Source organism: Ceratotherium simum, chromosome 20, assembly GCF_057802395.1.
Source record: "Ceratotherium simum simum isolate JZ-2026a chromosome 20, ASM5780239v1, whole genome shotgun sequence".
Classification (NCBI taxonomy): Eukaryota; Metazoa; Chordata; class Mammalia; order Perissodactyla; family Rhinocerotidae; genus Ceratotherium; species Ceratotherium simum.
In genome coordinates, this window is record NC_141919.1 from 11,813,088 (window position 1) to 11,834,928 (window position 21,841).

General features: G+C 41.4%; 1 protein-coding gene across 10 annotated transcripts in view; it reads right to left on the reverse strand.

The window, feature by feature from the left end:
• TLE4 (TLE family member 4, transcriptional corepressor) overlaps positions 1-21,841 on the reverse strand; it is a 140,458-nt gene that overhangs the window by 11,203 nt on the left and 107,414 nt on the right. For all 10 annotated transcript variants that reach the window (XM_087444441.1, XM_087444438.1, XM_014794696.2 and 7 more), the window contains 6 exons: positions 10,554-10,673; positions 9,535-9,588; positions 8,871-9,023; positions 7,086-7,218; positions 6,539-6,732; positions 5,957-6,033 (listed from right to left, as the gene is read on the reverse strand). In XM_087444441.1, coding sequence (XP_087300567.1) covers positions 5,957-6,033; positions 6,539-6,732; positions 7,086-7,218; positions 8,871-9,023; positions 9,535-9,588; positions 10,554-10,673 — 731 coding nt within the window. The remainder of the gene's footprint in view (positions 1-5,956; positions 6,034-6,538; positions 6,733-7,085; positions 7,219-8,870; positions 9,024-9,534; positions 9,589-10,553; positions 10,674-21,841) is intronic.

The window sequence follows — 21,841 nt, forward strand, 5'->3', positions numbered from 1 at the left end:
AGCCAAAAGTGTGAAGTCTTCAATAAATTGGGGAAATCCCCCAACAAGGTCGGGGAGTGGGTAGAGTCCAACGGTACAAGCCTGAAAAGGGCAGGCTTTCCACAAAAAGGTAGAGGAGTTTGTTTCTAGAAGAGACTGGAGAACGGGGGATGACATAGCCTTTATCACCTCCGCCACTGGCCCTGAGGATGGCGGGTGTGAGGCAAATGAAAGGGCCCTCCTGAGAGGGCTGCAGGTGGAGGGGTCCCCTCAGGGGAGGGCCGGGTGTCAGTTCAGGCAAGGAGGGGAAGGCGGCAATGCTTGTAGAGAAAGACTGAGATTCTGAGGGATGACAACGGAGACAAAGGCTAATTGATTTAGTAATTAAGAGGTCATGAAGACTAAATCTTAAAGGAAGGAAAAGGAAGATTATTCCAAGTTTAGATGGTATTATACATTCTTAATGCTAATTTACTTGAAAAGACATCCCTTCTCTCCTCTCAAGAATCACTAAATGGTTTTTAAAGAGCCTTGAGAATTTAAATAGTTAAGCAATGAGGCATACTATTTCTTTCTTTCGACGGTTTGATAGGACGGTCTTCAACTCAGCCACAACCACTGGGTGGGCTCTGACTATGCTCCTGAAACTCTCTTATGAGGAATTTCCAGAGCCGTCCTGCAGTAAGGACATAATGGGGCCCTCTGTTTGCTATCAGTGTATGTAAGAAAAGATTGGAAAAAATAAAGGTCTTTTATGTACTTATTATCAAATTTCAACAAACTCTTTGATGTATAGCTAGCAAGAAGGACAGAATGTGTAACGAAAGCCAAGCTTTCTAGAAATCAGAGAAACCCAGGCTTGAAGATCTGTTGTCTATCCAATTAAATGCAATAGTAAGTGTCTCTTATCCAAATACTCCTGACATGTGTCATGCTAAGATATAACACCAGGTAAGGCACTGGCCCTGCCCACAAGTGCCTTACGTCTAGAAAGTCTGGGGGCCAGCCCGGTGGCCTAGCAGTTAAGTGCATGCACTCCACTCTGGTGGCCCGGGGTTCACAGGTTTGGATCCCGGGCGTGCACTAACACACCGCTTGTCAAGACATGCTGTGGCGGCGTCCCATATAAAGTAGAGGAAGATGGGCACGGATGTTAGCCCAGGGCCAGTCTTCCTCAGCAAAAAGAGGAGGGTTGGCATCAGATGTTAGCTCAGGGCCGATCTTCCTCACAAAAAAAATAAAATAAAATAAATAAATAAAAGAAAGTCTGATGAGAAAAGTACAGAAGTGACTACATACCAGGGGGAAGATGGGAAGTATGAAGTTCTGTGGTGGTTCAAAGAGGAAGGACAAAGCTTTTGTTTCATGAGAGACATGGTACTAGAGATGGGTTTTACAGAATGAAAGGATTCCACCAAGGAGGGAGGAAGATGGAAAAACAATTCCAGGGGGTGAGAATAGCAGATAACATGGGCTCTAAAAGGATGAGGTGAAATGATATGAGAAACTTCTGAATTGGTTTTAATCCAGAGATTCATTTATTCAACAATTCCACAGTAAGTGGTTGGAAGAGCTGGCCCAAGCACAGCCTGATAAAACATAGCAGAGAGATATATAACCCAATACAACACTATAAAAGGGAGCTATATAATGCTAGAATGCCAGCCTGAGAACTCCACAAACAGAATTTAATGAAGGGTTTTTTTTGCAAGAAGGAATGGGACATTATTGGGGCAAAGCCATTCACAGAATAAATTTGGTAACAAGGAGTACGATGGACAGCAGGAATAAGAGACAATTATTTCAATAATCTATACGAGAGGTAATGGGGAATCTGAACTAGGCAAGGGGAAGGATGATATGCTAGAAGTAACAGCAGATATAAAATTCTGTAGGACTTCACTAATTAGATGTGAGAACAGAATCAATAACAACTGACTTTCTGGGCTCAGAAAACAAGAAACAGAGTGCTAGTAGTTACTGAAAAATCATCAAATAGGGAGGAAGATTTAACCTGGGGGAGCATTTTATGAATATGATGAATTTGAAGTGCAAGGAATACACACTCAAGATGCATAGCTGAGATGCCCAGGAAGTAACTAGAAACATAGGGCTGGAGGGAGACGATGAGGGAGCCAGTGAAATATAGCGACCTGTACTCTGTCAGCGTGGCGCGTGCACACACAGACACAGACACAGACACAGACACAGACACAGACACACACACACACGGCTAAGACTGGCTCTCGAAGGGAGATGGTGAAGAACAGAGAAGTTTGGACTTTCTGACAGAACCATACTTCAAACAATCAAGCCATCTGCAAGTCGTTCTTTTTAAAGCATGTGCATCGAAGTTATTTTATTTGGCTCATCATCTTTTGATGAAAATCTAACTTAAAGAAGGTCCTTGGCCTTCCCACCTCCACCTCACTTACTCTCTCTAAGAGGCCCAATTCTGTCATGTTTACCCATTTTTCTCATACTGTGCAACACCTCCTCCCAGTTTTCAATGTCTCACAAGACAGAAGTAGACCTTGAATTCACAATTAAAGGTCTGGCTATTGTACTTTATAAAGTACAATAGGAAATTAGGTTCTAAGTAGCTTGTGAACCCACTGGTAGCTTAGCCAGCCAACAAATACTTGTTGAGGGTTTACTATGTGTCAAGTATTGTTCCTATTTTGAAAAATCTTGCTTTATAAAAAAAAATAAATAAAACAGAGAACAATTTCTGAATTGCAAGCAGCCTAAAACCCATAAACCTGGGATCTTTTGTTATGGCTGACGCACATGCCACATCTCATAATACAATTAGTACCATGGTTTTAACTGAACAGTTTTACACTATTTACAGAAGCCTCATTTAAGTAGCAGGTGAGGGAGAAAGTCCATTTTTGGCTCATGTTGAAATTAAACTATGTTGTCATTCCAATACATACTGAGTGGAACCCTTGCTAATTCATCAGAATAGACAAGAAGACCCAATGTGAATTATCAAATAAATGCTACTTTATTCATTAGTTTGGAACACGCATTCAATTAAAATTTTTGATAATATCTAGCAATTCATTTTGTAAAAATAATTAGGAGAGAGAAGCACAACTGTTTTAAGTCTTTCTGGAGAGAGGCAGTTACTCTGTGAGTGGAGGGGGAGGCTTTTAGGTGATTTATATTTATGTTCCAGCATGAAAAATACTTGTTCTGTTGAAAAATACGCACAACATCAAGTTTCACAGTTCTGTATCTTATAATCTGGAAAGCCACGTAACCATTTCTCCTGTAAAAATCTATAATGAAAGTATATTATCTCTATATGCATAAATGAGCATGATTTTGTATGTCTTGATGCCTTGTTAGGTAAAGACATACCAGTGACAGGAGCATGAGGTCTAATTTACTCAATCTAATCTTTTGGGCCTTTTCTGCCCCCTACAATACATTCTCTACTGCATAAGCAGTTGAAAAACTGATAATACTCTGACCCAAAGCTGAATGGGAAATGATGCTGCAGTTGATTGAATAGCCACCATGTGGCAAACCTAAGTACTAAATATATTTCATATCATCTTAGTCCATCCTCATACCCTCCTTGTTGGGAGGTGCCAGCTCTGGTTTACTGAAGTTCACAAAGCTATGAAATGGTACACAAAATCACTCTCTTCCTAGCTGTTAATTAGCAGGGTCAGAATTCAAACTTGGATCTGTCACACTCCAGAACTGTCATACTCTATTGACCACACCACACACTAGTGTCATTTGCCAACTGCGTTGGGTATGACTCCATCACTGCCAGGAAGAAAAGCTCTCAACCATCCTCCAACCCATCAACCCTCCCAGATGGATCTCAAAATTTTTATAATGCTATGAGTCATGACTGGGGGAAGGAAGAGAGCCCAGCTCAAGGCTCAGAAGCACCACCTGAATCAGACCAGCTGTGATTCTACAGTGGTTCAAGTGGCCCAACCCCAAACCAAGACTGTCGTTGCTTCTTTAAATACACCTAACACACTTTCACCCCTTGTGGCCTCTGGGCAGAAGGTGAGACGAGAAGCACCACCTCATCTGCTCTACTGGTTATACTACAGCTCTGGGTTAACTAAATGCTGGTTAATTAAGTGGTAACTACGCAGTAGCTGAACACAGGACGATACCTCTTCGCTAAAGGAACCCCTCTCCCCACAGGTTCAGATGGAGCTTATAGGTATTGGAGTCATTTGATTAATCCTATGACCTTGTTATTTAGTCACTGCTTGAAATAGACCAAACTTCTACCTTCAAATACATCAGAGTTCTTAGTCAACAAGACTTGTCAGTCAGTCAACAACTATTTGCAGAACACACACAAGTACACAGAATTTTACGGTAATTGATATTTATACCTTCAACTCTCAAGGAACTCAAAAGCCTAATTTGCTTGTTTCCCATATTAATCAGTCAAATATTTACTGAGCAGCTTGGCTATGGAGCCAGCATTGTGTTTGAGCAACACAGAAGTTTAGGGTAGAGTCTGTAGAGAAGTAAGTTACAGGTGGAAGAACCAAGAGCTTGCTGCATCAGGTGGAAAGGGAAGAGAAGGTCAAGGTCAGGCATGATTAACAGTGAGGGGCAGGCAACTTAGGGAGAAAGAGAGGACACGCAGGAAACAACAGGGTGATAACTGAGGACCTGAGTGTATAGTAGTGGGGGAGGTCAGAAAAGGGCGAGATCGGCACGTATCTCCATCTATTCATTCATTCATTCAGTATATATTGTGAGCACCAAATATGAACCAGAAGCATGCTACGCACTGGAGCTGTAACTGAACAGCAAAGAGTTCTGCTCTGCTCTCATGGAACTTACATTCAAGTGGGGAGAGGCAAACAACGGCTGTAGACAAGTATGAAAAAAGCAGGGAATAGACAAGAGGGATGATGGGGAGGGAGAGAAGGATGCTTTGTTAGGGTTGTCAAGGCACAACGCTCATAAGCGACATCTTAGCAGAGACCTGAAGTGAGACAGCAGGCCACAGAAAATGTGTTACAAGAAGGACCAGAAAGAGCAAATGCCCTGAGACAAGCAAGCCACCAGGGAAGCCTCTGGGAGAGGCGGACTTGACTGCTCCTGAGGGTGAAGTCTGGATAGCAGAGGGCAGGTGAGAGCACTAGGGATTGGAGAAGCAGCGTGTGTATAGTGACAGAGCGGATATCAATGCAAAGACCAATTAGAATAAATATACACATGTGATTAACAAGGCAGGGAGGGTCTGCAGGGGGGTGCTTCCTAAAAGACAGGAGAGAGGGAGCAGGCTAGGATTTTAAAAGAAAAGCCAGTGTTATTTTATAGCAAAGTCTTTGTATCTGAGAAGATGAAGCCAAACAGCAGAGAGAACTGTGCATAGATGGCAATAAAAGGTGCACTGGATTGAAATGAAGGATGTGCAACAAGATACGGCGAGGGATTAGAACGTATAGGAAGAGGCTGGAACAACTGGTGTGTGTGTTTTATCTTCATAACTCAAGGGGGCTGTGAATACAGAGACTCTAAACACCCAGCTCACAAGACAAGAAGCCAACTGAGCAAGCTACCTTTTCCAGAAACACAATCGAGTGTTAAGACTACACTTCTTTCTTTTCAGTCTTTGAAGTTTGGCATGTCTTTTCCCAATATGCTCAAATTTTGAGCATCCAGGTTTGCACATACGACGTTTTTTTCCAAGGCAACAAAAGCCTTGCCTTGAAATCAGTAACAGACAGAGAAGACCTGACTGCTTGGAGATGCCTCAGCAATTTGCATTTCCATATTAGAAGCGCAAGATTTTAAATTGAAAATACAAAACCCCACCTCATTATCTCTTTCCTTGTGCTAAGAGAAAGTGAAAAATACTTTGCAAGGAAAAACACGCAAGCCACAGGAACCCCCCACGCTGTCTAGCAGTGTTCAAAGTCTAGAGGGCCAGCCAGGGCCCGGGGCTGGCACACATGAGCACAGAGGTACTCACGGTTTTCCTCCTGGAATGCCTGTCAGGTTTGGAGGTATTGCCGGCACGCGCATGTGATGGTGAGGATCAAATCCAACCTAAAGTTGTTCCCCAGCAAAACAATAAAAAACAGACAGTCACGTTACCTGATTTCATCCTACTCAGTATCTTTCCTAAAACCTGGGAGAAGAGAGCTTTTAAAAATAAGATTTTAGAAATATATACAGAAGTATTTACTGATAAAAGGATAGGATGTTTATGATTTAACAGTAACATAATTGGGAGTGGAAGATACATAAAAAAATTATACTAATAATTATTGAAGCTTATGATGCAAACAAAGGGTTCACTTTATTATTATACTATTTGCTGTACTTTTATAGGTTTAAAATTTTTTATAAAATGGAATATAAAAATAAAAAAAATTCCCTCACCTTACAAAAGAAAATGGATCTTACAATATAATTACATGTAGTTTAATTTACAAATACACACACAGGCCCCTCTATAAACACCTCAAATTATACAAACTACATTAAAAAAATATGTAGACAACCCTTTTTGCTCTGAACGACCTCGTTCAGCGAAGGCGCGCACACGTACCACTGGAGATCTCCCGTAGGCGGCGGCCGCGGCGGCGGCGGCGGCGGCCGCGCTCATCTGCGGGGAGATGTTGTGCAGCCCCGCGTAGGCGGCGCCGGGGCTGGTCAGCTCGCCATTCATCCCAGCGTGCGGCACGATCCCGAACGGGGTTGGATATGGACAAGGTACTGCCATCGGGGTCCTGAGGCTTGAGGCTACAGACCAAAACGGAAGGAGGAAAGAGGAAAACCAAGAACGGAGGAAACAATGAAGTAAGACATTCTTATATACGTTAAAAAATAGGATCATGGTTCAAATGAGCTTATTTTAATATTCTCAAAAGCCATTCCAGCTTTCCTTGGGGTTCATTCATTCACTTATTCTATTGAACACACAATATGTGCTCCAGACATGGTAGGTGCCAGGCACCTGGTTCCGGTTAAATAACTTTGTCTAACAGCTATTCAATACTGGTTATTAGTACTCAATGTATTACATTCTTGAAATTGCTTTATTTTCTTTAAAAACAAACAGCATAAATACGTAGAAAGCCTTTTTTCTTACTAACCCAAGGGGTCAACTCCTGGCGGTTTTCCAGGTACAGGCCTCAATCCGGGAGTGGAATTGCTGCCGGGGGTGGGAGCATCAGTTCGTGGAGTAGGGGTATTGGACTTGGAAACTGGAGTTGTAGATTTTTCATTCTAACAAGAGATGTAATGGAATACACTGGCAATTAGAACACAGTTTTAACAATGATGTTAAACATTGAAGAAGGAAAGAAAAGAGAAAAAGAAAAAGTTCTTCAGCTTGGGCCTTTATTTTCATTAATTAAAAAGAGCTAACAGGGCCGCCCGGTGACTTAGCAGTTAAGTGCCTGCGCTCTGCTGCTGGCGGCCCGGGTTCGACGCACGGCTTCTCTGGCCACGCACGGCTTCTCCGGCCATGCTGAGGCCGCGTCCCACATACAGCAACTAGAAGGATGTGCAGCTATGACATACAACTACCTACTGGGGCTTTGGGGGGAAAATAAATAAATAAAAAATAAAAAGAGCTAACAAAGAAACAAAAAGAGTTCCTTGAGACCACAAAACCAATGTTCAGGAGGACATAAATTGAAGCTGAATTAGGGTAGACCATTTCCAGGAAACTGGTCTGAGTCAGATGGAGGCTGACAAATCATGACATCCTGTGACCAGCCACTTGCTAGTGGCTTTCATTTAAGACTGAGTGGAGGGCCAGCCTGGTGGCATAGTGGTTAAGTTGGAGTGCTGCTTTGGCGGCCTGGGGTTCACAGGTTCAGATCCCAGGGGCAGACCTAGCACTGCTCATCAGGCCATGTTGTGGCGGCATGCCATATACAAAACGGAGGAAGATAGGTACAGATGTTAGCTCTGGGCTAATCTTCCTCAGCAAAAAAGAGGAAGACTGGCAACGGATGTTAGCTCTGGGCTGATCTTCCTTACAAAAAAAAAAAAAAAAAAGACTGACTGGCTAGAGTTGGGCTCATGTCACAAGAGGCTTCCTGGTTAACAGGCCCCATTAGAAAAGATCCAAGCTTGAACCGTCATACCGATCAGCACAACCAGTTGCCGAGGAGGAGCTGCCATTCGTTACAAGAAGGCCAACAGAAAACAACCTAATCTAGTCCTCTGCCAGACATATCTTCCTAATCTTCAAACTGAGGAATTTTCTTTCCTTTAGCTGTAAATTCAAATGGTTATTTGAAAACTGAATTTGTCTTTTTTTGTAAATGTTATGCTACAAAGAAATAACTGGTGAGGAAAAAAGACGATCCACCACACAAAAATGCAATTAACTACACAGCCCCAGAAGAAGGGGTATGGGGAGATTATCCTGTCTTACAAGCAGTTTCATTTTTGCATTTGTGATTTGTGGTGTGAGTCAAAGTAGACTTTTGCAAATGACAGATTACTTTTTAGATAGGAAGGGAAAATTATTGCACTCATATATAGCTTGGTAATTCAAACAAAGCTAGCAACAAAATCACATCCAAGCCCAAAACTAAATTTACCATAAACCACAGGTGACAAAACAATCTCTGTAACCCCAGTGTGCACTTCTTCATCGTCACTCAGACTTGTTTCACTCAATTTCCCCATATCCCTCCCCTATCCTTGCAGAAAGACTCACGAAACAAACATCCATCACCAACAAGCCAGTAAACCCATTCTGTTCCAAAAATACTTTTGTCAATTAAACTTGAATACTGAACATATACATATATTTGGAAATAAAAGTCCTACAGAAAAGGTGAAGAATACAAAATTAAAAAAATCAAACCCAACCATCTTGAAATAGGAAACATTAAGAAAAAGGGTGAAGCACTGCTTACAAGGCTAAGTTCTTTGGATTTGGAGGAAGGAGTACTGCTGGAAGATGCAATTGAGGCGGGACTGACTGGGGCATCCTTCTTGAGCAGGCGTGTCTTGTCCAAGCCATTCTCTCTCGGGGAATGTGCTGGGCTCCCTCGAGGGGAAGATGGATCCTACAAAGGAACATGATGGTATAAATGCAGCACAGAGCATTCACAATGCCGGAATACTTGGGTGTGGACGTTTCTAGCCAAAAGCATTTAATAGCTCAGAAGGGCAAAATGTTCTGTAATAGATAAGACTCACTGAATTTGCTGGCAAAAATATTCAGTATCGAAGTCAAAGAGAATACTACAATATTTATAGCACTTACTTAAGACAAACAAAAATCAAAACCCTACAAATTTGCAAGTCACTTGCCAATGAGATCTGTAGGCTGACCACCGATGTCTGGTGTGCATTCATATTCATGGTGGTAGCAAAACACACTTGCACTTCTTAGAAAAGAATAGCAATAAACAAGGCATCAGTAGCATATAAAAATCAGTAATACATACATTTTTCAGGTAAATAAAAAGTGAGTCTCTTTAGAAATTAAGAAAACATTTTGGATACTATTTGTTCGGACACTAGTCACTGCTGTAGCTAGGTAAGGGCAGGAAGTTAAATGAGCCATAAACATACCTCATTGGAAACGTCAACCACCAAGTTGTCATCACTCTTCTCACCATCGCTGTCCTGCATTGACAATTAAGAAGCATTATCTCCTCCCCCAGCAAAAAAACAAAAGGCCAGATTTACCCTAGAAGTCCAGACTAATTCCTCCCATCTTATAAAAATGAACCACACCAAACAGTGCTCAACACCCTACAATGTACTATGTTCTTCAATCCTCATGATGATGTTATGAGGTAGGTAATACGATGATTCCATTTTACAGTTTAAAATATTGAAGCTCATGGCTTGCTTGTGACTCTGAAGTCTCTAGTGCAAACTGGTACGCCCAGGCTAATCTAGCCTACAGATGGGCGTGATCTGTTCTGTCAGTGTTTTTAAAAAACTGGATAAGGAGCCACAATTTTAAAATTGGGAGGTTTCACGTGAAAAGCCAAATCTTCAGCTTTTTTTGTGGCCTGCAGTCTTGCAGGGTACCAGCACAGAAAGCAGAGTGGCGACTGTGTGCCTCCACATGGGGCCCCTCCAGCTGGCTCTCTTCACCGTGTGACCTGAAGGACCAGTCACTAAAGGAAAACGAGCTTCAACTCGCACTAGGGACATCTGTCTCTGTAAGATACATTCCACACAACGTGCTATAGTCCCCAGCACATGAGTTCATCTAGACATTTAACAGGCTTTCTATAACCTTACAGTTTTCCTTAACATTTCTAGCTGACCACAGAACATTCAGCCACCTTGAAATATATGGAGGGAAGCAAACACATCTATATAAATAATAATATGGAACACCCAAGTCTTCCAGCAGTTGCCAGATACAGCACTCTGTTCTTGCTCATCTGCACAAGTGCACTCACCTGCACAGGACTTCGGCTAGCCAACTGAGACAGAGCTACAAATGCAGTAACTATTTTTTTCTCCTTGGAAGTTGTTATCCTGTGTTCTAGTTTCGGTTGTTAATAGTCAAAGGCTGCTGATAAAAAGCAACATAAACTGGCCTCCCCCAAAGCAAAGGTGAATGAACCTACGTAACGAGCTGCAATTTCCTTTTCTTCAGTTTTCTGCTTTTTGCTATCAGAGGAATAGTCTGTGGAGTTTCTGTGCTTCTCGGCACCTCGGAAGCTGGCTGATGGGGATACCGAAGAGCTCTGGAACAAGAAAGGGAAGCGGGGTTGAGAATGATCAGCCATTAAACAGTGTGATTTTTCTAATTACATCCTTGAGACTGTTTCCTTTCTGTTCATTAGTACACACTCGCAGAGCTGTGAGGAGACAGGAGAAAGGGGAGGAAGAGGTGAAAGGAAGAAAAGAGAGGTGGAGAGAGAAAAACAAGAATAAAAAGAAAAGAGGAAAGGAATGGGGAAATAAACGAAAGAACGAGACAGAAAGTGGAAAGATAGGGCAGAGGAATAAAGGAGGCAGGGAACAGTGTAAACTCAAAAGACAGAATGGGCTTGTTCTAAAGGTGTTGATGTTATAATGCTGAAGCACCTTCAGAGAGTAGAGAAAGGAAGCAAACACAAGAGAAAGGAGGAAGGAAAAGGCAGGCTTTTTTTTTTTTCCCCTAAGTTTGCTGGCTAACGGGGAAGCCAATATTTCAAGCCTCTACAGAGAAACTATGAATAAATTCAGAGTCCAGCTTGAGAGATAATTAGTATTTCTTCAATGCTTTGGGGATTTAAGTACCCAAAAATGGTGATCATGTGATACAAAGGTCATATTTATAGAATTTTGCTTTGTTCCCTCCCAGCTTAAGGACATAGGAGATACAGAGTAGCAGGTAAACACGCACACGCACGCACGCGTGCCTGCAAAAATTCACTTTATTCCTTTCTGACGTCTAGAGTTTTCATGAGCTTGCTCCTTCTTCTCTCCGGAAACCCAGGAACCCCATTAGGACCAGGGAATGGAGAAAGGTAGTCCCTCCCTCTTGGGATCATGGTCAGTCATCTCTGCTCTTCCAAAGAGCTCTCAACTGGAGGGAGGAGTCCCCCACACAGAAAACGAACATCAGCAACAAGATCTGGAGCACAGTGTCAGGTGGTTACTGGGCACATTCAGATGGTATGAGAGCTTAAAATCATGGATGAAGAAGTGAAGAAAGTGTGCATGAAAACTCGAAGTAACCGTAAGAACTAGCCAGTGACTCAGTTCCAGACAGACTGAACAGCAGCTCCAAGTAAAGGGGAGGTGTACGAGGGGGAGCAGGGCAGAGTGCAGGGCTAACCTGCTGATGGTGGATCGTAAAGGCCGGAGTAGCCAAGTCTCTCAGCAGGGCACCAGGGCAGGACTCCTGAGTTCAACACTAAGCCAGCCTTGTGTAGGAAAGGGCTGGTCTTGGAGGGCAGTGGAAAGAATGCTTGGAGATAAGAAAAAAAGTTCTAGGAAGAACAAAGAATCACCACCAGAATATTTTGTCTGACATCTAAATCAATTCAGAAAATGGTTCAGTAAAGCTCTTCCTCATTTGTAACTTTACTCATCTAATATAAAATTAACTCCCTGTACTTTTTTTTCTTTATCTTAGTCTGTTAGTAATAATTAACATTTATGAATTTACAAGGGCCTTTTAATTAACTACTGGAGGCAGTGTGACATCCAGAACTTTTGGCTCTATATTCCATTTCACTTCCACTGAACCAGAATGCCACATTCTCTTTTGTGGCTACACTTTCAAAGCATGTTGTTAGAGGAAAACCAATAGACTTTTTCCACACCTGGGTTAGTAGAGCTACCGAGAGATCATCCCCTAGTGCATCAGCTGTGGTGATAGCAACTCCAAAGGCAGGAGTGGGGGCAGGAGTTTCATGGCAGAGGAAGATGAGAGGGACCAGTGACTGGGTGCCCACTGACTGACAGGAACTGGATATCGCTAAACCTTCCTTCCTGTACCAGTCTCTCTCAAGGTTTTATATGAATACTCTAAACTGTATACACCAAACTCTGTAACTACCCCTACTCAAACATTCACCTTTAAGCTTAGCGGCAGAAAAGATGGCAGGTGTTCTTCAGTAAGGCCCAAGACTGAAGCAAAACATTAGAAGCCAAACTATTTTAAAAAGTGCACTCCTTGACTTTGATATATCTCCACCGAGTCCCAAATCCTCATTCCCAAGCCATAAGACTTAGTTCAATGCTTCTGCTTTGCTTTCACACCATAACCCAATGCAATCAGGTTTTTATAACCATTACTCCACTGAAATCATCTTGCAAACATCATCTGTGAGCTACTATGTACCATATTTGATGCCGGAACCCCAGATCTAGTTTCTCCCCTCTCCAGCCTATCCTCTACATTTCTGGGATTCATATTTCCCAAAGAGAGATTTGACTGCTTCTCACTGTGCCTTAAAAATGACAAATGGCTTCCACCGTCCATAGGGAAAAAAGTCCAAATTTCTGAGTATGGTTATTTTCCAAAGCCCTTCACTCCACACCCAAATCCAGGGCACTGGTCTCATCTCAGCGCTATGAGCTTGCTGTTCCCCAGCGCTCCGTGAATTTTCATTGCATCTGTAGCCTTTTTTTCCTGGCTTACACGAATGTCCTTTCCCTCAGTGTCTTTCTTTTGAAATCCTCCTCATTCTTAAGAACCTGCTCTACTGTCACTTTTCAAAGGTCCTTCAGATGCTGTCAGGCAGAATTAATCACCCATTCCTCTTTGTTCACTTAACATTTTGTTCACCCAATGAGTAGATCACTTGTAATCAATTTATGGCTATTTATTTACAAGGCCACTTCCCACTCCAGCCTGCAGGTTCCCGATGGTGGGGGCACCCAGCACAGTGAAGAGCAAAGAACTGCCCAGAAATGTTTTTGAACATAAATGACTGAACATACCCTCTACACTCCTCAATCTTAATACAAAATTCATGTGATGCATTCCCTTTCAGAGGGCCAACTAGGCTGAACAGTTCCATGGGAAACTATTCACTAGAGTAAGATCTGAGTAGACACCCCTTGGGGCTGACAATATGGCAGCAGCTCTGCCCCTTTCTTCACCTATATCCCTTTACCTACTTCTAGATGACTTCATCTTACTAATTTGATATTTTACAAAAAGAAGAAAAAACTGAGTGTACATGTGTATAATTAACTGTGTCTTTTGATGCTGATACACTCTACTGCAAGTTATTTCCACTCTATCAAAAAGGAAAAACTGATCTTTAAACAAAGATGAAATATTTTTCTTAAAAATTAATCCTAAATGGTAATGCTTATTTAGATGTTTATGCTTATTTATTGGTACACATGTACAAATAGCTTTATTTTTCTTAAACTGGCTGTTTTTGGCTCTGGGGGCAGTATTTTATTTGTGAATTTTATTGTGGAACAGAGTTACATGTTAGAGTTTCCTGGTAGATGATAAAGTAGTTAATTATCACTAACATTTAAAGGTTAAGCTGCACAATGGGCAGTGGGGCAATCAGCAATGTTCTAATAACATAATTGCTCTGGAAGCAAAATGGACTTGGCACACACTCTCATCATGAATCTTACAAGTCCACCATTCTGCCTCTGGAAGGCCACTTGGATCTTTGCTGGGCACGTGAACAGGAGGAATTAAATAAATACTGATAAAAACAAAGTCATGCTTTTACTGGAAAAGCTTATTTTTATTTCTCTATCGTTATTTTAAATGCTCAGCTAGGTTAGAGATTTCCCTAGCTTACTACATAAGAAACTTACTGGAGCTGCATCTTGACTCTGTATAAATCTATGTATTTAGAAACATTAAACATAAATCTTTTCTCACTACAGTTTCATCATGTAATTATATCAGCAAATTTGTTATGAACAGAGAGCCACAATCAGAAGCAGTGGCTGATCCAGAGAAGGCAAAAATACCTTAAATGTGAATGTTTAGTAAAAAGCTCCGTATTTTCACAAAGTAAACACTTATATTGGGATAGTCAAAAGAAAAAGGTAGATGTTTAATGAAAGAAAAAGAGGGGGAGAAACAAGGTGAAACCAAGTAAAAAATAATAAAAGTTTATAAATCTTACATGGAAATCCTAATTGCTTTGGTAGCAAAAGATACGCTTTAAAGACAGTTATTCCTAACATTACAAATCATGTTTTATCTCAAAATGAGAAAAATTCTAGGTCTTAGTTTGAAATCCAACCTAGACTTTACTTACTAAGGCTATTGACCAAGTCAGTTGGAATAGGGACACCTCTGGCAATCAAAATGGATGACTCCATCCCTTCACCTGTACTCCTCTGCCACCTCAAGATCCAAGACGACCATGTATGAGAAAAATTCCTATAAAGAACCCCCCTCAAAGAAGTAATGCTGTTATAATTAGCTAATTTTAATAACAGGTAGCACAAATTTTACTAGCAGGCAAGAGCATCCCTCTGGAGTCAGACTGCCTGGGTTTGAGTCCAGAGTCTTCCACTTAATAGCTGTGTAGCCTTGGGGATACTGCTCAGTCTCGGTCTCTCTGTAGTGTGGGATAACACCCCACCCACCCCCCCTCATTGGACGGCTCTGACGAGTAAGTGAAAGAATCCCCGTAGAGTACAAGGCACAGCCCCAAGCAGACAACTGAGCCCCTCTGCAACAGCAGCCCAGCACTACGACCGTGCACTGCACTCTATTTACTACAGAGCTCCTAGAGAGCTTCTATTTTAAGCCTCACCAAAGGACTATTCTAGGCGTTTTTGTAGTACTACCACGCAGCATAGACATACAGATGGTCCATAATGACAGGGTTTCAATAGGCTGCTATTAACCAAAACACAATCTCCTTTCAACAATCACAGTAAGGTTTTGGTTCAATACTGCAGGCAGGACTATAAATACTGCCTTCACATCGGACTTTATAATTTGATTTCAAATGCATATCAAGCTAATTCTGCTTTCCATGTGCATACGTGCAGTGCTCCAACACCCCTGCCCACTTACAAGGTTCCAACCAGAAAGAATATGCTAAAGGTCGAGTGGACAACCATGATCAAGAACTCTCAAACTCTATCCTTATGGTTTGTTTGCTCATCAGCTACGGCCTTCAAATACCCCATCTACCTGGTACCAAAGGGTAAATCCGTTTTCAAACAGATAAAGGGGATTATGACAGGGCAGAGGGCACCATGAAAATCTGGCTAGGGCGACTGCAAGTCCTGGTTTGCCCCTGTTTTACACGTGTTGTCCAGGCCTCTTTACTCTCAGCAACAGCCCAGTATAGATAATAAATTATACTGCTCCTCCAACTTTAGTTCATTCAGTACAGGAGTTAGTTTGCGTCAGGGACAATTCAGAGGGAGTTTGTGGCAGTGGGGGTGGGGAGGATGCAGAGGCAGGCTGAAGAGCCCTGTAGACCCTTTACTGATGCCATAACCAAAGTCCTCGATTGTAATTTCTTCCGCAAAAGACCATGTCTAGAACAGAAACAAATACTGGGGAGTTTTCTTGACTTCAGGAAGGCCAAGGTGCTACTGGAGATGAGCAGGGACTCAGCCCACTCCTACTCAGCAGAAGGGCCTTCAGGAGGAAGAGGCCTACAATTATAAGTCACCCAGAATCAATACATTCACTAGTGCTCAAAGCATTTCAGTTATGACATACTTTCAACATGTTCGGACGTAAAAGTAATATCCTAAATACACCTATCCTTACCAAACTAACATAGAACCATATCCCAGTGCATTTCTGATCGATATTTTATTGTATAGTATTATACAAAATGTTTATATTCTCATTCATAGAGCTCTTAATAACTGATAAAACATTTTAACATTTATTATCTCATTTATAAGGCAACAACAAGGAGAGAGAGAGAAAATAATCCTCGACTGGGAAAAATTAAATACAAAAACTTTAAAATGAAAATTATTTTGTCAAAATATACGTGTCTTACATACTGACTCATAACACATGCAAATTTATGTAAATTAACTTAAAATTTATAGCATGCTAGTGTTGAAAAACCCAAATATGGTAGGGCTCTGAGACAGTCCACTGGTGTCAGTCTATTGTTCATTACACTACGCCTTTATTTTATTATCTGCTTGATTAAGGAAGTCATTAAAAACACAATCTGTATATAACCCTCACAGAACTTGCTTTTTTCAAATTAACATAAATCAAAATTCACCTTCAAAAATGACTGGGACTTTTTGAAGACCTGCCCTTGTTAAAATAGGATTTAATACAATCTCCATATAAAGTAACGAATCTGTTCTTAACAAATGTTACACCTTCCATAACATTTCGTGAATAACACGTTCTTCAAAACATTCTAGTGTTGTCTTTGTCTTTCTGCTTCTTTCCTGGTAAGAGAAATTTGGATCAAGATAAATTTCTTTTGAAGATAAGCAAAACTTGATCAAATCAGAGGAACTGACAGAGGAATGAAGAAGAAGAGAGGTGGTATCCACAATGGTCCTGGTATGGGTGCTAGAGTCAGCTCTGGGTTCAAGACTAGGCTATACCATTTGCTGTGTGACCTTGAACAAATTAATGAACCTCTAAGCTTCCCTTTTCCCCGTGGGCAAAACGAGGAAAACAGGAGTACTTCCTTAGAAGGCTGCTGCGAAGATGCGAGGAGAGTGCATGTTGTGAAGCACAGTACATCATGAAGAGCTATTCTTCTTTGGCTAATGTGGAAACCACCACACAATCTTAGTCCACTTATGGACTCATTCAACAGGTATTTACTGAATGCCTACTAAGTACAGAAACAAAGATGAATGATATATACACCTTGCCCTCCAGTAGGGCTCCATGAGTTAAAAATACTTAGAATACAAAAGTTCTACATATTTTTTCCTTCATGCAGTAGAATATACAGCACTTCGATATTCAGTCATTCATGTTTTGTTTCCATGGTCTCAGCACTATGTATTACTTGGTGAGGATAAAATGCCGTAATAATTTATAAGGTATCAATAAAATTGATTTTAAATTAGAACATTATCTTAACATCCTCTTGGGGTTTCTTGACTGCTATTTCCTCTTCCTGGAATAAAGCTGTTGGCTCCGCCCCAGAAATTTCATTAAATATAGTTACTTTAGCTGGCGAGCTGAGCTGCTGGAACATGATGCTTTGACACCAAAGATACAGGTTTGATTCTTGTATAAGCACCATAGCTTCCATCTCTTACAGCCACTGTCTGCATGTGGTCCAAACTGTGGGTAACAGAAGGAAGCAACTGGGGGAATGGGAGGGGATAAGTACATCCCCTTACCACTGATGGAGAAGACAGTCCACAAATATTGCATACAAGTCACTTACATCTTTTAAACTGTCTAATCACCCCAAAGCCACAACATGCCCTTCAATCCAATGGACCTCCACCAAGTTTGCAAGACCTCACATTCCTATGTGCATTTGTCCTACACCAAGAATTCGCCTCCCTCATTAATACAGATTCTGGAAATCTTGTATGCAGACACTATGAAAAGTATAGTTACCAGCACCTGTCACTTGCTTCTGGGATTATTTTTTTCGGTATAGCACCTATAAAATATATCCTAAATCATTCATTCACCTACTGCCTTATAATCAATGTTACCAAGTATCATGACAAATATGATGCGATATATGAATCTGTCCTAAAAACAAAAGGGGAGAGGTTGGCAAAAATTTCCTTCCTGAAATTTCTGTGAAGGTGAATTTGCCTTAGACCTATTCTTGTACTGTGCTCTGTTCTTGAATCAAAATACCCACATTCTTCTAACAGCTGCTTTGAAAGAAGCTGAAGTAGGGTAGCTGCTCAGAGAAAATAAGTGACTCAGCTTTAAGACTTGGCAAGCTATATCTTAATGGACCAGAATCCTCATTTTAGTAACTATTAAAATTTATTGGAAAAGAAAGTCTTTTCATGTTGCTATTTTTTCCAGTAAACTGTTTTAATCTATTTGAAAGGCTACACATTTTTTTCTTCCAAAGAATGTTAACTCCACAGAGACTCATATATATTCTTATGTATTATGTATGCAAATATACTCTATACAATATTGGAGGGTAATTCAGCAGGAACATGGAGGAAAGGACAGTACAGTATATCAATTTAAAGGTAGGCTGCCTAACAAAAACTTTTAAGGTTGCTAATCAGATACGCCAAAGCTTCTTCATACCACCTCAAACAGGTGAAAGTTTTCAGTGATCACTTAGCCAATTTGGTCTTAAGGTCCTTCATTGAAATACTAAAGTGAGTTGTACTCTAGAACACAACTGGCAAACAAATATAATGTGAGCTACATGTTATTTAAAATTTTTCTTGTAGCCATTTAAAAAAATTTAAAACAGATAAAATTAATTTTAATCATATATTTAACCCAATGTATCCAAAAATACCATGTCAGCATGTAATCTGTATCAAAATTATTGAGACATTTTCCATTTTTTGTTTTTAGTACTAGGTCTTTAAAATCTGGTGTGCACTTTACACTATAACACATCTCAATTTGGTATGGCCACATTTCCAATGCTCAGTAAGCCACACGTGGCTTGTGGCTACCATATTAGATGACACAGGTTTAAAAGTTCTTGAAGTCACAATGAGAATCAACACCCATTAATACAAGCATCTAGCACTTTATAGAAATACAGCCTTGATCTGGCCCCTGCCTACCTCCTCCAACCTCAGTCAAAGGTCTCTCTCATTGTGCTGGACACCCCATATTCTCTCACCCCCACAGTGCAGTCTTCTGCCAAGAACTCTTGGGCCCCGCCTCTGAGTGGCTAGCATCTTTGCATCTTTTATGTCTCAGCTTAAATGCCACCTTCTCAGAAAGGTCTTGTTGGTGATGCTATCCAAGGAGATCCCTCCTGGAAATCCCTATCATAGCCCTTTGTTGACTTCCTTCCTAGCATCTGTATCATGGCCATTATTTTGATTATTTGCTTAGCTCTTCTACTTGAGTAGAAGTTCCATGAAGGCAGGGACCACGCCTGTTTTCATCACCATGAAAATCCAGTACTTGGTTGAGTGCCTCAATTAACAGGTGCTGAACAAGTGAATGAGAACAATACTTGATGTGCTCGTGCATCAATGCTCATACATCACCTGTTCCCATATTTTCATTATATTGAGATGAAACATTATGCATTCCTAAAGGGCACATACTATTGTGCCTTATTTCTTTGTATTCTCATTGTTCAGCATAATGACTATCTTAGAAGAACAGCTCTGTGTGTGTGTGGTGGGGGGGGCGGGGTATGTGCAGGTGCATGTAGGCAACCAAAGGAAGGCGGCAGCCTTCACAAGTGGTAATTTAGAAAGTGATACTGTGACAAGACAATTTTCAGGACTATGCTGAAAAGATATTAAGAGGAAGCAGTGCAAAAAATAAAATGGAAACAAAGGTCAGAACGGCACGATGTAGAGAAGAGGGTCAAAGGTGTTGCCTTTTCCTTGTTTGGTCCCTCACCAATCAGCGGCACAGGCCCCCTCCTCCAGGGCCAACACCAGGTTTGACCTCTGGGAGGGTACACAGGAATATATGTTGCTGCATCACGGCCACCAATTCTTCTTTATTCTAAAAGAGATAAATCTTTAGCATAAGAGAGACATTTTTCAACTGGCCATCTCTCTTCCTCATCTCCCATCATGTCCTCATCAGCTGTCTGTGACCAGGGAGAAACGAATCTTACTCAAATCTGACCACTGAAAAGGCAGGATTTAAATGAATCCTGCCTGACAGAACACCACGTGAAGAATGCAAGCATCAGCAGTCCTTCTGTGGTCGCTCATTTAGAGACTCCAGATCCCTGGGGATCTCCTGGAAATGTTTATGCCCCAAGGAGGTATGTGGTAAAAGGAAAAAAAATCTTCAGTAGTCTCATTTTTTTTCTATATAGTAAGTCACCACACACAGGTGATGAAAGAAAAAGCCAAATATAGGGCAGACAGATATAATACTTGTTTTTTTAAAAAAGAGCTTTACGTTGGCTGATTTTTAAGTCATAGACAACTACCTAGAGTTATGTAAATTTTTAGTATGTAAAGCCCCATAAAGCATTAATATCAGTTTAACGAAGTGACTTCAGTATACTGAGGAATGAAAACAAATGGGACACAGATACTTAGAGGCACAATTTCAAATCGTTCCAAAGAAACAATCTAAAGCAGCAGATTTCATTTGACAGCTGGATCTAAAGATGCAAGGGTTTGACAAGATACACACAACACGGAAGAACAGGCTGGTACACCAAGCACATGCCGAGATTCTGCTGGTCTAGCCAGGAAACAGCGTTATTCCACTAAACAGTACTAGATGTTGAAAGGGGAGTCAGGTCGTGGGCTAATCGCCGCCGCTCCTCCCAAAGATCATAGGTCAGAGAGCTAAACGGTAAGGGAACGGCGGAAAATGTCTCCGAGTTCTGCTCCACTTGCATCCCAAACAGCTGTGAGTGCTGGTCCGCTGCTCCAGCTCCTCTGACCTTTCTCTCTCTCCTCTCCCCTCCCCCCACCCCGCCCCGTCCTGACAGCAATACCTCTGTCAACACTTAGTCTTGCCGGTGGCACTATGGGCTAAAGAGGTTGTTGACCCTTATTCTAACATGTCCTTTTAGGTTAATTACTTTTGTATACTCGGTGTACTCAGTGACATTTAATCACTACAGCGCTCCTCGGCAAACAGAACTGAATGGAGCCAACTGCAATTTGGCATCGAGCTAAATGGTGCGGTAATAGCAGCATGCTGAAAATGGACTGGAAGAAAATGCTCTCACTCACCACACTGAGAAACGAGGTGAAGACCATTCGATCAATCACTATTTTATTAAAAAGGAAGAACACTAGCTCAGTGGTATGCTTTTTCTATTTAATACTAAATATGGCTTGAAGGACATCCTGCACTTTGTAATGTAAGGACAGACCAGTAAGTGTGTGCTGAACGAATGAATGAAGATATTTATAAGTCAAAGTGTAGTACCACTTTTGTGGTAGGGTGTCTCCCCCGTCTGTCTCTCTCTTCACACGGGCACACACACACAAGCACACACACCCCATCGCAGGAGAGCCCTCTGCTAACATAGCCAACAGTCTACCATCTTGGAGTCTTTTGATTTGTAGTGTCCAAGGCACAGACATGTGGATGCAGAAGATCCCACACCTTGTGTGTAAAAGAAAACATCAAGGAGCATGGGATTAATCAAATGTCATGTTATAGACTATGAGCCACTGACAAAGTTTGCTAAAACAGACAGCCATGGACTTCCTCCCACTGGGAATGGAGAGTGGGTCAGAGAGGCCATTAGCAGCCTTGACAGCGCCAGCCAGACCACTGGAGGCAGAGGGTGACTCTGCAGAAGTACTTTCAATACTGGTTGGTAAATGGAAAATGGAGCTATACTCCTCTATC